General features: G+C 46.3%; 1 protein-coding gene across 1 annotated transcript; it reads left to right on the top strand.

The window, feature by feature from the left end:
- Positions 1-419: 419 nt before the first annotated feature.
- Positions 420-12,387, top strand: MAPK6 (mitogen-activated protein kinase 6). The gene is made up of 6 exons (XM_069765985.1): positions 420-732; positions 4,243-5,408; positions 8,727-8,871; positions 9,118-9,282; positions 9,392-9,593; positions 9,740-12,387. The coding sequence occupies exons 2-6, from the start codon at positions 4,854-4,856 to the stop codon at positions 10,830-10,832; spliced, it is 2,160 nt and encodes a 719-aa protein (XP_069622086.1). The 5' UTR covers positions 420-732; positions 4,243-4,853; the 3' UTR covers positions 10,833-12,387.
- The last annotated feature ends 3,909 nt before the right edge of the window (positions 12,388-16,296 follow it).

Below are 16,296 nucleotides of genomic sequence, written 5' to 3'. Positions count from 1 at the left end.
CGGCAAAAACGCGTCCAAACCGCGGCAAAAACGCATGCGATTTCTTGCAGAAAATGTCCAGAATTCTCAGGAATTTTCTGCGAGAAATCCTGAACGTGTGCACATAGCCTAAGAGTCAGGCCCCAGTCACCTCATCTGGGCCAGCGGGAAGTCACAAGTGTGAAGAGACTAAAAAAAAAAGCGAGCAGCCATTGTGCCTGCAGCTACTGCTCGGAAACAGCCACTCTTCTATATCTAGAATAAAACAGAAGAAAAGGACAAAGAGAAGCTTCAGGTAAAACCCTTCTGAAGAGGATTCCTACAAGAACTGTGGGGACGGCAGTGTGTAAGCCTCAGTGTGCACAGAGCAGCACCACTGTCAGCCATTGTGCCCCAATCACCATCTCTCCACAGCCGGCACTACTGTGCCGCAGCTGCCCAGTCAGGTCTGAGGTAATGGCGCCGAGCAGGCCGCACACAGAGCACGAGGCTCACGAGGCCGCGCTCAGTCAGCAGCACAGAGAGAGGACGCCGGAGACTTGAATCCTCCCGCCCGGTGACGCTGCCGCCTGCAGGGGGCGTTCCGGGTGACGCGGCAGATCGGGTGTCTGAGTCCCCGCCCTCAGTAGTCAGTGTGAGTACATGGCGACTGCGGCAAAGAAGCAGAGACAAGACGCAGGGCAAGAGGAGCAGCTGAGCGGAGCGGTCCAGCCTTGTCCCCGGTGCTCCCTCCATATGACACATACGAGAGCGGTGAGTGCTGTCCCGGTTCCCGCTGCGGCAGCCGGCGCCTCCATTGTGTGAGCAGTGTTCGGCAGCGGAACAATGGGAGCTCAGCCGCCTCACTACACGGGACCCGGCGGCTCCCACGGACTACTCCGGAGCGAGACCGCGGCTGTGCCGGTCAGCGCCGATACCGGTCCTGTAATTACCGCGATGTCCACAGGCCCCATATGTCGGTGTACGGGACATATGTGCGGACACAATAATATGGAGGGGAGGACGTACCGATCGTATGGGGGTCTTCGGGGTGGGAGAGAGCCGTAATGGCAGTGTTCAGGGGGGGCCGTGTCTGCGGTGAGAAGAGTCGTACCGGCCGTGTGAGGGGCTGCGTGTGAGGGGCTGCGGGGGGGGGGGGACGTACCGGTCGTGTGAGGGGCTGCTTGTGTGTATGGGGGGGACGTACCGGCCGTGTGAGGGGCTGCTTGTGTGTATGGGGGGGGGGGGGAACGTACCGGTCGTGTGAGGGGCTGCGGGGGAGAGGAGTATCGGCCGTGTGAGGGGCTGCGCGCATGTCTGTGGGGGGGGGGACGTACCTGTCGTGTGAGGGGCTGCTTGTGTATGGGGGGGGGGGGGACGTACCGGCCGTGTGAGGGGCTACTTGTGTGTATGGGGTGGGGGGGGACGTACCGGTCGTGTGAGGGGCTGCGCGCATGTCTGGGGGGGACGTACCGGTCGTGTGAGGGGCTGCTTGTGTATGGGGGGGGGGGGGGACGTACCGGTCGTGTGAGGGGCTGCTTGTGTATGGGGGGGGGGGGGGGACGTACCGGTCGTGTGAGGGGCTGCGCGCATGTCTGGGGGGGACGTACCGGTCGTGTGAGGGGCTGCGCGCATGTCTGGGGGGGACGTACCGGTCGTGTGAGGGGCTGCGCGCATGTCTGGGGGGGGACGTACCGGTCGTGTGAGGGGCTGCTTGTGTATGGGGGGGGGACGTACCGGTCGTGTGAGGGGCTGCTTGTGTGTATGGGGGGGGGGGACGTACCGGTCGTGTGAGGAGCTGCTTGTGTATGGGGGGGGGGGACGTACCGGTCGTGTGAGGGGCTGCGCGCATGTCTGGGGGGGACGTACCGGTCGTGTGAGGGGCTGCTTGTGTATGGGGGGGGGGGACGTACCGGTCGTGTGAGGGGCTGCTTGTGTATGGGGGGGGGGGACGTACCGGTCGTGTGAGGGGCTGCGCGCATGTCTGGGGGGGACGTACCGGTCGTGTGAGGGGCTGCTTGTGTATGGGGGGGGGGACGTACCGGTCGTGTGAGGGGCTGCTTGTGTATGGGGGGGGGGGACGTACCGGTCGTGTGAGGGGCTGCTTGTGTATGGGGGGGGGGACGTACCGGTCGTGTGAGGGGCTGCGCGCATGTCTGGGGGGGACGTACCGGTCGTGTGAGGGGCTGCTTGTGTATGGGGGGGGGGGACGTACCGGTCGTGTGAGGGGCTGCTTGTGTATGGGGGGGGGGACGTACCGGTCGTGTGAGGGGCTGCGCGCATGTCTGGGGGGGACGTACCGGTCGTGTGAGGGGCTGCTTGTGTATGGGGGGGGGGGACGTACCGGTCGTGTGAGGGGCTGCTTGTGTATGGGGGGGGGGGGGGGACGTACCGGTCGTGTGAGGGGCTGCTTGTGTATGGGGGGGGGGGGGGACGTACCGGTCGTGTGAGGGGCTGCTTGTGTGTATGGGAGGGGGGACCGACCGAGTGAGGGGCTGCTGAGCAGAGTGCGTACACCGTGTGAGGGGCTGCGAAGGGGTGGACGGCGACGTACCGTCCGCTGTGAATACGAGCCGCCGTACGCGCCGGCGGTGACTGACTTTGCGGCCGCAGGCAGCTGTGGGGAGGAGGAGGGCGCGCTCCGGGGGTCTGTCCAATGGCGGCTCCCTCACCAGCCCCCTCATGTATGGAACCCGTAGTGGTGTACGGCGCTGTGCTGTACCGGCGCCACATCCGGGTGTGGGAGGAGGGGGATCTAGATGTGACTCACATACTCCATCTGCAACGTGTCGGCTGCTGGAGCCCAGTGACTACACTAGCCGGCTTGTCCTGTGGACTACTGCTCCCATCAGGCAATGCGAGCTTCTCACTGCCGGCAGGACTACTACACCCATGAGCAGATCGCTCCTCGGGCACAGAGACTAATGAGCCGGGAATTCCCTGCAGACTGCACGGGCCGCTGCGTCATCAGTGACGTCACGCGTAGTGCTGGCGCCGGCCCCGCGTGTCATCTGCCGTAGCATCTGCTGTATTGCGTGGTGGTGTGAGCTGCTGCCTGTGTCGTGGCTACAACAGTGAAAGGAGCGTTGGCATTAATTCCTAAACTGGGGAGAAAGCCGCCCCTAGTAAGCAGAAGGAGCCAGTGTTTAACTTCCAGCTGCCACTGCCACTAGTGGGAGGGCACATGCGCAGTAGATGGGATGGCAGGTTATGCTGGCCTATGTATGTGGTGCCCTCCACCTGTCACCCACTATAGGCACTGCAGCAGAAGAGGTTCCCTATCGGTTAACCCAGCAACTTGTCATCTCTGAAGAGGATTACCCTTTAACATTGTGGAAATTAGAATTTTAAACTTAATTCTATCAATCCCTCCAATCTTGGAAAACATTAGGTATGAGGGCATTTTATATGACTTATCGGACTTGATAAAAATTAAAACCTCATGGGACCTGATACAAGAGTTCATGCTGGGAAATCTTTTATATGCCCAGAAGTTGGAAAACACTAATATTAGGGCTGTCCTGTGATATTACTAGTAATGTAACATTATATAGGCTACTGAAGGCAATCCTGTATAGCATTACTAGTGATGTAATATAGGGTCATGTGGTCGATACTGTAATTAACGATTCAGCGATGTCTTCACTGGTAACCAGGGTAAACATCGGGTTACTAAGTGCAGGGCCGCGCTTAGTAACCCGATGTTTACCCTGGTTACCATTGTAAAAGTAAAGGGCAAATGCATCTGGCACCATTGTAGTCTATGGGCCCATAGTCCCAATCCTATTTTGCACAATATGAAAGCACTCTAAGGTTACTAGTGATGTAATCTATGGTACTGAGGACGATTCTGTAATGTTAGTACCCCGTTATTACATTATTAGTAATATGATAGTCGCCCTCATTTTTTAGTGATGGAACATTATGGGTACTGTAATTCCAGGATCACCCTCAGTACCCTATATTAGTATAGTATATTCTGTACCCTTTATTATGTTACATCGGTATTAATGTCATACAGGCTCACTCTCAGTACCATATAGTATGTTACATCATTAGTAGCATTACAGGATCATCATCAGTACTGTTATTACTTCTGTACTCTTTAAGTTACATTACTAGGATTACAGTACTGCCCTCAATACTCTATTACGTTACACCAATTTTGTGTATATTGATTTGTTTCCTTGCATCTTCTGTCTGTATTCTTTTCTGTTTCAGGAAGGTGGAAATGTCTCCTGCGCCAAGCATTCCTGCTAATCCGTCTTCTCTCTTTTCTTTCAGGGTTTGAGCGAATAAGATGGATGGCACCTTCGATTGTGATTGTGGTGAGCTGGAGCCACCTGATCATTAACAGACATACTCTTGTATAATATCAAGTCTGCCACGTTTTCCTCTTCGGATGCACTGTTTAGAAAGTATCAAATACAATTTCTAGTGCTTACCAGCACCATAGAATGACGCTGCTCAGGACCAGTTCAACACTGAATGTATCTGCACTGTGAGGAGGATGTTCATTGAAACCTATTTCTTGCATATTTATTCACATTTTTGTTTCATGTTACCTTTTTTTGCACAGTAGAAGCGTGTGCATAGTATGTCATTTCATTCCGTTTTACTTCTAGCGAGTGTTTTGGTCGATGTTTGCTGGAATGCTGCATCTTTTGTGAACTATGAATACTGTCATTTTAATACAGTCAAAACTGAGCTTTAGCATTACTGCTTGTGGGATACACCAGGCCTGGCAGGCTCATATGCTTTGAAAATTGGAGTGAACCATTCTAAAGAAGAGTATTTTGTAAAGTGTATGAAACCTTTTCTTTAGAAGCTAGCGGCGGTTTATTGTCAATTATTTGGAAAAGTGAAAATTTCAGGAGAAAGCTTAAGAAGCCAAAATGGCCGAAAAGTTTGAAAGCCTCATGAACATTCATGGGTTTGATTTGGGCTCTCGTTATATGGACTTAAAACCGCTTGGCTACGGTGGTAACGGCTTAGTTTTTTCTGCTGTTGACAATGACTGTGATAAGAGGGTAGCTGTGAAGAAAATTGTCCTGACTGATCCTCAGAGCGTCAAACATGCTCTGCGGGAGATCAAAATTATCCGGAGACTCGATCATGAAAACATTGTTAAAGTATATGAAATTCTCGGCCCCAATGGAAATCAATTAATCGATGATGTGAGCTCCCTAACCGAGCTGAACTCAGTTTACATTGTTCAGGAGTATATGGAGACCGACCTAGCCAAGCTCCTTGAGCAAGGCCCTCTACGTGAAGAACATGCCAGGCTTTTCATGTACCAGCTGTTACGTGGGCTCAAGTACATCCACTCTGCTAATGTTCTACACAGAGATCTCAAGCCAGCAAATCTGTTCATAAACACTGAAGACTTGGTCGTAAGGATTGGAGATTTTGGTCTTGCACGGATCATGGATCCCCATTACTCTCATAAGGTGAGCACTGCAGAATATATATAGGTAGATGATTACTTAGGGTTCTTTTATGGTGGCTGATTTGTGAACAAGTGTTCTAGTAATGCTTTTCTACCAAGAAGTGTCCAGTGTAAACAAGCTTCCACTTGAAAAGGTAAACCTTAAGGTACCGTCACACATAACGATATCGTTGCTTTTTGTGACGTAGCAACGATATCGTTAACGAAATCGTTATGCATGACAGCGATCAACGATCAGGCCCCTGCTGGGAGATCGTTGGTCGCTGGGGAAAGTCCAGGACTTTATTTCGTCGCTGAATCAGCGTGTGTGACGCCGATTCAGCGATGTCTTCACTGGTAACCAGGGTAAACATCGGGTTACTAAGTGCAGGGCCGCGCTTAGTAACCCGATGTTTACCCTGGTTACCATTGTAAAAGTAAAAAAAAAACACTACATACTTACATTCCTGTCACGTTCCTCAGCGTCAGCTTCCCTGCGTCCCCCAGTGTCAGCGCCGGCCATAAAGCAAAGCACAGCGGTGACGTCACCGCTCTGCTTTCTGGCCAGCGCGCTTACACAGTGCAGAGAAGCGGACGCTGGGGGACGCGACAGGAATGTAAGTATGTAGTGTTTTTTTTTTTTTTTACTTTTACAATGGTAACCAGGGTAAACATCGGGTTACTAAGCGCGGCCCTGCGCTTAGTAACCCGATGTTTACCCTGGTTACCCGGGGACTTCGGGATCGTTAGTCGCTGGAGAGCTGTCTGTGTGACAGCTCTCCAGCGACCAAACAGCGACGCTGCAGCGATCGGCATCGCTGTCTAGATAGCTGCAGCGTCGCTTAATGTGACGGTACCTTAAATCGTTATTCTCGACAGCATAACTTCCTATCTAAACAGTCTGATATTGCTGAAAAGCAATATTGCACTTTAACCAAATATACCATTAAAACCACTGACAGATGGTGTGAATAACATTCTCATTACTTTGGTACCTGTCAAGGGGTGGGATACAAAATTGTAAAATGAGCAGTCTGTTCTTGAGGTTGATGTGTTGGACGGAGGAAAATGGGGAAGTGATTTTGATAAGGGTGAAATTGTGATGTCTAGCTGACTGGGTCAGAACATCTCCTAAACAGCTGGAAGTGAGTATTACTGATATGAATATGTGGACTCCTGCGCATTGCCGAACAGCACCTAAAATGGCTAAATGAGAAAACAAACTAGTCCTTGGAATAACGTGACCTAGTCATCCACAGAAGCCTCTTTCAGCAGGATGATGGCTCTCCGTAATGGTTTTAGGAGAATGGCAAAAGTATGTTGGCTCCAAATTCCCTTGATCTCAATCAACTAAAGTATGTGTGTGCTTTGCTATACATGGAGGCCTCACTTTACACTTCAGAAACTTACAGGACCTGTCACCAGGTCAAGTGTCCAGATTCTGCATTTGTTTATTTCAACTGCTATATGTAGTGTTAATTGTTAGGGTCTTTACCGAGGGAGCCCAAAATGGCATAATCCTAAAATAAGAGCAAAAACTGTCCACTTTCACTTGGTGAAAGGTCCTCTTCAGAGTACCTAAACATGTCTTGCTGCTGTTCGATAGCCTCAATACGTGATGTGGCTATATAAGAGCCACAAGACATGCAGCCGCACGGGACTCGAACATGTATTCGAGCACGCCGAGATACTCTGTTGGCACCTGAGCATGCTTGAATAACACGTTATCTGAGCACGTTCGCTCACACTAGTGCTGACCCTTTCTCTGCAATCATCTGTACTCCAAATCAGCATGTTCTGATATCGATGTAGCTGGAAGCCACTAACAAGCATTTTCACATGGATGAAGACAAATTCCCTAGTGAAGTGATTTGCAGTTTCATAACTTTGTTGCTGTACAATTATAAAAAAATGTTTTTACCATTTTGGAACACGAGGGGCAACTACATATTAGGCAGATAGTGTTTTTTTTTTTTTTTAATTTTTTTTTTTTACATGTGTTCAGTGTATATTGAGATATGATCGTATAGGCCCTAATCTTCCTCACTACTGTGTTGTCAGCAGCAGTGTTATTGTGGAGCCCATTACTGGTAATGGCCCACACACATAACTGGCCCATTTCACACCGTGACCATGTAGAACCTGACAGACGCATGAGCCAGAAATGCTTGTGTGCATTCTCTTCAGACTTATTGCCATGGTGCAGTCTTGCTACATATCTACATTAGAAAGGTATTATAAGTGGTTTACATTGCCTCTATTGTTCATTACAAATGTAATGTTTTTAATCTTTTTGCTTCCTTCAAGATTAAGTTCCATAAAGGTTGTCTGCAGTGCCTAAAATCACATGCCATGCCTAGCTAACGCATGCTAGTTTCATTGAATGAAACCGTGTAAGAACAATCTCCAAACAAATGAGACTTCTGAGATTTATTATGAGTGCTGTGCATATCCTGTTATTCACCATAATTACTGGATAACTTCAATAGGGATTTGTGCTGTAACAGTGTTCAGAGACCTGGCTAATTCTGCTTATTCCTGCAGCATAACAACCTCAACAATTCCTTGTCAATTACATGCTATCATTTCTACATTACTAGATTTGATGCATATGATTTGACATTTTTAATCTGAAATTAATTTTACCTAGGAAAGAATACAGTACATTATGCTGGTGTAACAGACATCCTAAAATTCTCTTGTCGGCACATCTTTTTGTAGTGCTTACAAATATACGTACTATGAGCATGACCTCACATTCACTTCTGAACAATTGTCAACGTGATTGGCCCAGGTATGCAAGATTCACACTATACATTAATTCAGTGATGGGTTGTTTAAGACATTGCCAGACATCTCTCCCATGGGACTGAAGAATCAACTCCTAAAATTCAACATGCCTAGCATAATTTTTCATTAAAAATCTGGAGTCAACCATACACAAGATGCAAAGCCCACCAAAGAAGGGGGTCTTTAAATTACCGTAGTCTTCACCTTTTATAAGAATTTTCTGCAAAAACTGCAGGACGCAAATAAGATTTAATGGAATATTCAAGAGTATACTGTCATAGAAAATGATAACAAATACATTCAAAGAGGTAAAGTGCGGGCTATTTTTCGTGACTACATTTTACACTAGTACCTGTTATATTCTAATGCTTTGCAGTCGGTACTGTGTTTGTAGTGTCAAGTTAGCATTGACAGGTAGGAAAACTTTGCTCTAAAGAAAACCTAATTTTTCTGCAAGCCTGACAAACATTTCTAGCAGGTTATAATTTCAGATAGAAAAGTACAGATTTTCCATCAAATTAATCACTTTTTTTTTCTCTTTTCTATCTAGGGACATCTTTCTGAAGGTCTTGTCACAAAATGGTACAGATCTCCTCGCCTTTTACTTTCACCCAACAATTACACTAAAGCTATAGACATGTGGGCGGCTGGGTGCATATTTGCAGAGATGCTGACTGGAAAAACCCTGTTTGCAGGTTGGTAGTTCAGTCAAGAATATTTTATTAAAATGCCTATCAAACTAATTGTCTCATTTGTCATTACTTAGTAGGTAGCCGTAATGGGGAGCATTTGTTTGTGCATAATCTTTTTAATGCAGTATTTATGAGGATCATTGAAATACATTAACTTTGCTTTGTATTTGCATTGTATATTAGTTACAATGGCTTATATATTTCATCTTTATTCTGTTGTCATGATAATATTAATATGATCATTTATAGGTGCTCATGAACTTGAGCAGATGCAGCTGATCTTAGAATCGATCCCTGTTGTACATGAAGAAGACAGACAAGAACTTCTCAATGTGATCCCAGTCTATATAAAAAAGGATATGACCATGCCACATACTCCTTTGACACAGCTGCTCCCAGGCATTAGCCCTGAAGGTGAGCACTAAAAATACTAGAAACAAAAAAGAAATGCTTAGCAATATGCTAATGAAAAAAACATTAGTAAAGAGTTTTTTTCGTTTGTTTTTTTTTTCCTTCATAACAGCACTAGATTTTTTGGAGCAAATTCTGACATTCAGTCCTATGGATAGACTAACAGCAGAGGAAGCTTTGTCTCACCCATACATGAGCATCTATTCATTTCCACTGGATGAGCCAATTTCCAGCCATCCTTTTCATATTGAAGATGAGGTGGATGATATATTGCTGATGGAGGACAACCACAGCCCTGTTTATCACTGGGAAAGGTACTTTTGACACTTTCGACATATATTTTAATATAGGTTCTGAATAGAATTGCTTCTGACTCCATATGCACATTGCATTTTTAATGTGATTTCCTCAAATGAAGAGGAAGAAAAAAAGTAAACCAAGTTTCTGTTTTTCTTTCCAGATATCATGATAGTCAGTATTCAGACCATGATTGGCCTACACAATATAATTTTGATGTCGATGAAGTCCAGCGAGATCCAAGGGCTCTCTCTGATGGAAGTGATGAAGAAGAGGTGCAGGTCGACCCTCGCAAATATCTTGATGGAGATCGAGAAAAGTATTTGGAAGATCCAGCTTTTGACCCATACTTTTCTGCTGAGCCTTCTTGGCAATATACAGATCACCATGAAAACAAATATTGTGACTTGGCGTGTAGCAACTCTTGTAACTTCAAAATGAGGGCCACATCTTATCTAGATAACCTAGTGTGGAGGGAGACTGAAGTGAATCATTATTATGAGCCAAAACTTATTATAGATCTGTCTAACTGGAAAGAGCAAAGTAAGGAGAGGTCTGATAAGAGAAGTAAATCAAAATGTGAAAGAAATGGTCTGGTAAAGGCTCAGATAGCTCTTAAGGAAGTGTCACAGCAGCTAGTTGAAAAGGAAAGGGAGAAACGTAAAGAGTTTGACTTTGATTCATTTATTGCAGGTACCATTGAGCTCAGTTTGCAGCATGAATCTTCCAGTGTTGACAAACTCAATGACCTAAATAGCTCCGTAACACAACTTGAATATAAATCCTTAATATCAAAGTCCGTGAGTCTAGAAAAACAGGAGAAAGCAATGGCTAACTTGGCACAATTGGGAACCCTAAACCAAAATTCTTGGGACAGTCCGATCAAAAGTGGTGAAGACTGTTTTCTCATAGACCAGTTTTGTTGTGAAGTAAGAAAAGATGATCATGTTGAAAAGGAAAATGCCTACACAGGTTACTTAGATAATTTATTTAGTAAGAAGGAAGAGGCAGAAGAGTTAGATCCTGAGCCAGTAGAAGATGAAAAGGTTGGAAGTAAAAACGATGAGGGCATCCTGAGCTTTAGTGGAGACATCTTTTTTACTAAGCAGCTGGATTGTATTGGCATCCCACAATTTCATAATCCTCTTGGATCACCTCTTAAATCAATACAAGCCACACTGACCCCATCTGTCATGAAATCGTCCCCACAAATTCCCCGTAAAACTTACAGCAGCATTCTGAAACATCTAAACTAAAACACTCAAATTTCCGTGTCCTTTATCAATTGTCCCATGTCTTATTTTTCTTTCTACATAACATTTTCTTACTTGAATTGTATTTTTAGTATATATTTAACATTTAGTTTTGTTTACCATTGTTTTTATGATCTAGAATTATTACTTTCTACATTTTAATTTTAAACTGGCATGGCATTTGCACACAAGGAGAAAAAAAAAACAACAAAATAATGCAACATGGGCAGAGACAGGAAAAATGCACTAAATGAAGTCTAAATCAAATCAGTTGCTAACTTTCAGCATAGAATGATATTGCCTTGATCTAACACAGTGAGACATATTTTCATAGAAATGTCAGTTTCATGTTTTATTTTTGAGCTAGTTCATTGTGTTTTTTAGATTTTATTTCATATCTATTTCTTTAAACACATGATACCAGCAGCAACTGAAGAATGCAGATTTTGGTACGCATGTGTTATCTACCTCAAGGTAACAGTAGGTGGTCATTTCTAGGCCACCAGTAGTGCTATCCATCAGGCACCTCTGTTAAGCCAGCATTATTGTAGTAGCTATTCCTAAATGAGAAATTGCAGAGATATTTATATTTGTTCTGGATTGCATCCTATGTAGTGAAGTGTTTAATATGCAGTATTTTATTTATTATATCAGTTATTTGAGAATCGATGTCCTGAGTGGTTTGGAAGCTGGCTGAGCAACTTCCACCTCTGGTACAACGGTGATGAGAGAACGTGCTCGGGTAAGGAGTTATCCGAGCATACTCTGATGGCAACCGAGTGACTTCTGCTTTCTTGAAAAATGTTAGTCCCCATGTCTTGCTGCTGTTCGACAGCCGTAACACATGTAGTGACCGCTTAACAGGCAGTCCCTACCACCTGTGTTGTGGCTTTTGAACAGCCGTGGGGACTCGAACATATTTTTCAAGCATGCCAAAGACCCTCTGTTAGCACCCGAGCATGCTCTTTATAACCTTATCCGAGCACATTCGCTCATTATTAAACAGCTCTAGGGCCCACTATAAAACACTATGCTGGGGCATCGACATCTAGAAAGCCTTAGGTAGTCCATCTCTTGAATTTTTTTTAATTACAGTTTACATTTTTGTACATCTAACCTGCATATTAACAAACTGTCTTCACTTCTGTTTTCACCAATTTGTTTTCATTTCAAGGAAAGTTCTCACTGTGTGTAGGAGTTTGTATTTTCAAAGTGCTTGACAGATCTCTACAAGACTATAGGAATTGCTTAATTATTAAATACTCCTAGAAACTTTTTTCATTTGTTTTATTGTAATGCTAAGAATGGCGTGCATGGAGTTAAATATGGTACAACATTACTGTAAGTTAAGATTTGTCTATGTAAGATTTTTTTCTTATTGTATGTTTTTACTGAAATTCCCTCTTATTTTTGTTTTCAAACCTGCATGAAAAGAATAGCATGTAGTATCTAAATTCCCTGGAAAATTGTTTTGCCTCTGAATTTTGCATACTATTTGTGTACTATTGGGTCCCCTATTTAAGACAAATAAACATGGCCAGCAACAAATTGGATTTCATTTGTGGGTGTTTTTGTTTTTTTTTTCCCTCTCTTCAATGATTTTCACATAGCTATGCTTCTGAATAAAAAAAAATTAGTGCAGTAAACAGTTTTTCCCATCCCTGTTTAGAAATGTGGTCATTAGACACTTCATCAATGGTAAACTCCACTAACATCACTGGGAGCTGAAAAAATAAATACCATTTTCTTGTTTTGCTGACAGCACCATGGAGGTCATCCTCCTCCTCCTTACAGGGACAGGAAAGCACACGAGAGGTTAAAAGGCCCCCTCCCCACCCACCTCCCTCAGTGTTTTTCCTGTCCCTGCATGGAGGGACCAAGAGGGTGGAGAAGCTCAGCTTACCTAGGATGGGCTATGGGGGATCGTGCGGCGTGACAATCCTTCCCCCTGTCAAGATTGCTCAAGGCTGACTCTCCGGTGAAGAGTCCCTCAGTCACAGAGACCAGTCGAGCGGATGAGCTCCTGGGCAGAGCCACTTCCTCCCGATGGGGGCGCCGATGCCAGCCGGCATGGTGCCGTTGGTTCTGGAAGTCGCGCGGGGAGAATGCCATCGCGCTTCTGGTGACGTCAGGGGAGGCGTCGGAACAAGTGGTCGGCGTGCATTCCAGTGTGGAACGCGGATATACATGCGAGACAAGTAATAGCGGGTTACCTGGAACTCTAGGGGCACAAGGCACAGGACTTTCTGGAGCAGGATGGAGGGGTAAGTGCGCTGTGCGCAGCCTTGTAGACATTAGGCAGCCCTTGACTTCCCTCTCTTTGCTCTGTGCAGGATAAGGGAGCCCCAGCTACGCCCAAACGGTCTGGCAAAGACCACAATGATTCCCCATATGCAACGTAAAGCTTCCAGATACATATGGCAGAATGCTCTGTGATACTTGCACCACCAGAGTTGTGAGGGAGGAACAGCCTTCCCTACTGTCTGAGATGAGATCCCTGATTGGGGTAGAGGTCTAGGCTCCCATATCCAGCTTTACCTGTTCGCAGCCGCCCAGTCCGGGTACGTGTGCTAAGAGATCTCGGTGGGAGTTGGAGCTGAGTTCTGGCGAGGAATCCCAACCCCTGGGGTCAGACCAGGAGGAAGAGGGTGAAGTAGTTTTGGAGCGTCAGGAATGGGGCAGGAGATACCGGTTTGCCTCTGAGGATACCGACGACCTAGTCCAAGCTGTCAGATATGATGGAGAAGGTCCCAAAGCCACAATCCAGATAGGACATAATGTTTGGGGGGTCTTGGAGCTCAAAAGCAGCGTGTGTTCCCGGTGAACGATCCCATTCGCTCTATGATCTGGGAGGATGCTGAGAGGCGCTCAGGACTTTAAGAATCGTCTACCCTTTGACCCTGATAAAATCTGGGAAGAGATCCCCAAAATTGATGTGCCTGTCAGCAAGTCATCCATCCCTTTTGAGGACTCAAGTTTAAAGGACCCTATGGATAGCAAGGTGGCTAATCTCAAAACGGGCTTGGGAGACATCCGTGGCTTTGATCAAAACCAACATAGTCGCTGCTTCAGTTGCCAGGTCTATGTTTTTATGAATGGGGCAACTGGAGGAGCATTTAACTAACAAAACCCCAAGAGAGATCAAGCCTCCCTCTGATGAAATATGCTACTGCCTTTTTGGCAGATATGTCTGCCGAATCTGTAAGATTCTCTGCTAGAAATGGCTTGTTGTCCAGTGCGGCCCGTAGAGCTATTTAGATGAAAACCTGGTCGGGAGGTAACGCCTCTAAAGACAAGCTATGCTCCATTCCCTTCTCCGGGTCAAGGGTGTTCGGGACGGCATTGGATGATATTTTAAAGACTTTCAATAAGAAGGGGTTTCCCGAAGATAGATTTAGAAGGAACCAGTCCTTTCCTAAACCAGGCCCTGCTCGGAGGCAATCCGATTACAAAGGTCAAGGAAAGTCCAATAGAGGAACCTACAGCAGCACCTACTACAGAAGAGGGAAGAGTAAGGGGGTCCCTATTTGGGTTAAGCTCAAGATCCAGAAGGCAATGACGCCATTCTGATCGGTGCGACTCAAGCGCTTTGCGGCAAATTGGTTCCAGATTACCTATGATCAGTGGGTCCTCACAACCATAGCAGAGGGCCACACAATAGTTTACTCCCCCCACCCCCAAAAGGGTTATCCTGCCCCATACCTTATCGATAGGGTCTCTCACGTTGGCAGACTTAAAGGAGTTGGCCGACTCAGCTGTCATAGTCCCAGTCCCCAGGCAGAGAAGGGCGAGGGTCACTACGCCTCTCTGTTTACCATAATAAAGCCAGCAGGAGAGGCCCGCACATAATAAACCTGAAACCCCTAAACCTTTGGGTCAAGTACAAGTGATTCAGGATGGAGTCTGTAAAATCTACGGTTCCCCTTATAGACAAAGGTGCTTTTATGTGCATCCTCAACCTAAAAAGCGCTTATCAGGTTCCTATTCACCCAGTGTCCCCAAAATACTTGAGATTTACGGTGAAATTACTGAATCGAACCTGCCACTTCCAGTTTCAGTGCCTTCCATTTGGCCTGGCTTTGGCTCCCCGAGTTTTTACCAAGTTGGAGATGGTAGCCTATCTAAGAAACCAGGGGCTTATCATAGTACCGTACTTGGATGACTTCCTCTTGGTGGAAGAACTGACGGCACAGGGAAAGGACCATATCCACAATTGAGAACCTGGGAAGGATCATCAACAGTCACAAGTTGGATTTACTACCGGAGAACAGGAAGATTTTCCTGGGCATGTTTTGTAGACTCTAGCTGCAGAACATCCTTCCTACCGATAGAGAAAAAGGAGTCTGTGCGAAACAGTCAGAGCTCATGAGAAGTTGTGCTTCCATCAGGTCTGCAATGACTGCTTGCATCCCCTGTGTCCAGTGGGCCAAGTTCCACTCAAGAGCCCTGCAGAGGGAAGTCTTGTCCGTCTGGGATCGGCACCAGTCTTCACTCGACAGACCAATGTCCTTATCCCTGGCAGTGAGAAGATCACTACTTTGGTGGACTCAGACAGAAAATCTACAGGTGAGCATCTTTTGGATTGCCTCTCCATGTGTGGTGATCACCACAGACGCCAGCAAGAGGGGATTGGGAGCGCACTGGAAAGGCTTCATCTATCAGCTTGGATCCTGAGTCGGACATCCTGAGAGTTCAGGGGTTGTCTGACCAGGTCATAACCACGATTCAGGCTAGCAGGAAGCTGGTTACTTCCGCAATATACAACAAAATATGGAAGAGATTCTGTTAGGAAGTTGGCAGGTCCAACTTTGTGGCAGGCAGATCCGATATCCCAGGCGTCTTGGATTTCCTTCAGGCGAGTTTTAATAAGGGACTTAGACCCAGCACCCTAAAAGGTACAGATATCTACGTTAAGTACAGTCTGATTATTTTTTTTGTCCACTCACCCATGGGTAGCTAGATTTGTCAGGGCGATACAGAGATTCCGCCTTACGATTAGGCAGTCAGTTCCCCCTTGGGATCTGAACTTGGTTCTTAGAGCCCTCTGCAAGGAACCTTATGAACCGGGGGAAAGGATGTCCATCTCAGTCCAGACCAGCAAAACGGCGGTTTTAGTGGACATTGCTATGGCAAGAAGAGTAGGGGAAATTCAGGCCCTGTCCACTTGGGATCCAAATCTTCGGATAAGTGAGAATCATATAATCCTAAAGTTAGACCCAGCCTTTTTACTAAAGGTAGAGTCCTGGCAGAACCTAAACTAGGAAATTGTCTTGCCTTCCTTTTGTGAGAACCCTTCAAATGAGAGAGAACAGGCCCTTCACGGGGTTGGATGTTAGACAGGCAGTAATTGAATATCTAGAGGCCACTCATAGTGGGAGACATGATTCTAATTTGTTTGTCTTATTTGGGGGTAAAAATAGTAAGAAAAGGCCTCTAGAACCACCATCGCACAATGGATTACTTTGGT

This window comes from Ranitomeya imitator, chromosome 4 (genome assembly GCF_032444005.1).
Source record: "Ranitomeya imitator isolate aRanImi1 chromosome 4, aRanImi1.pri, whole genome shotgun sequence".
Taxonomy (NCBI): domain Eukaryota; kingdom Metazoa; phylum Chordata; class Amphibia; order Anura; family Dendrobatidae; genus Ranitomeya; species Ranitomeya imitator.
Note: the sequence above shows the minus strand (reverse complement) of the source record. Positions and strands in the feature narration are given on the sequence as shown.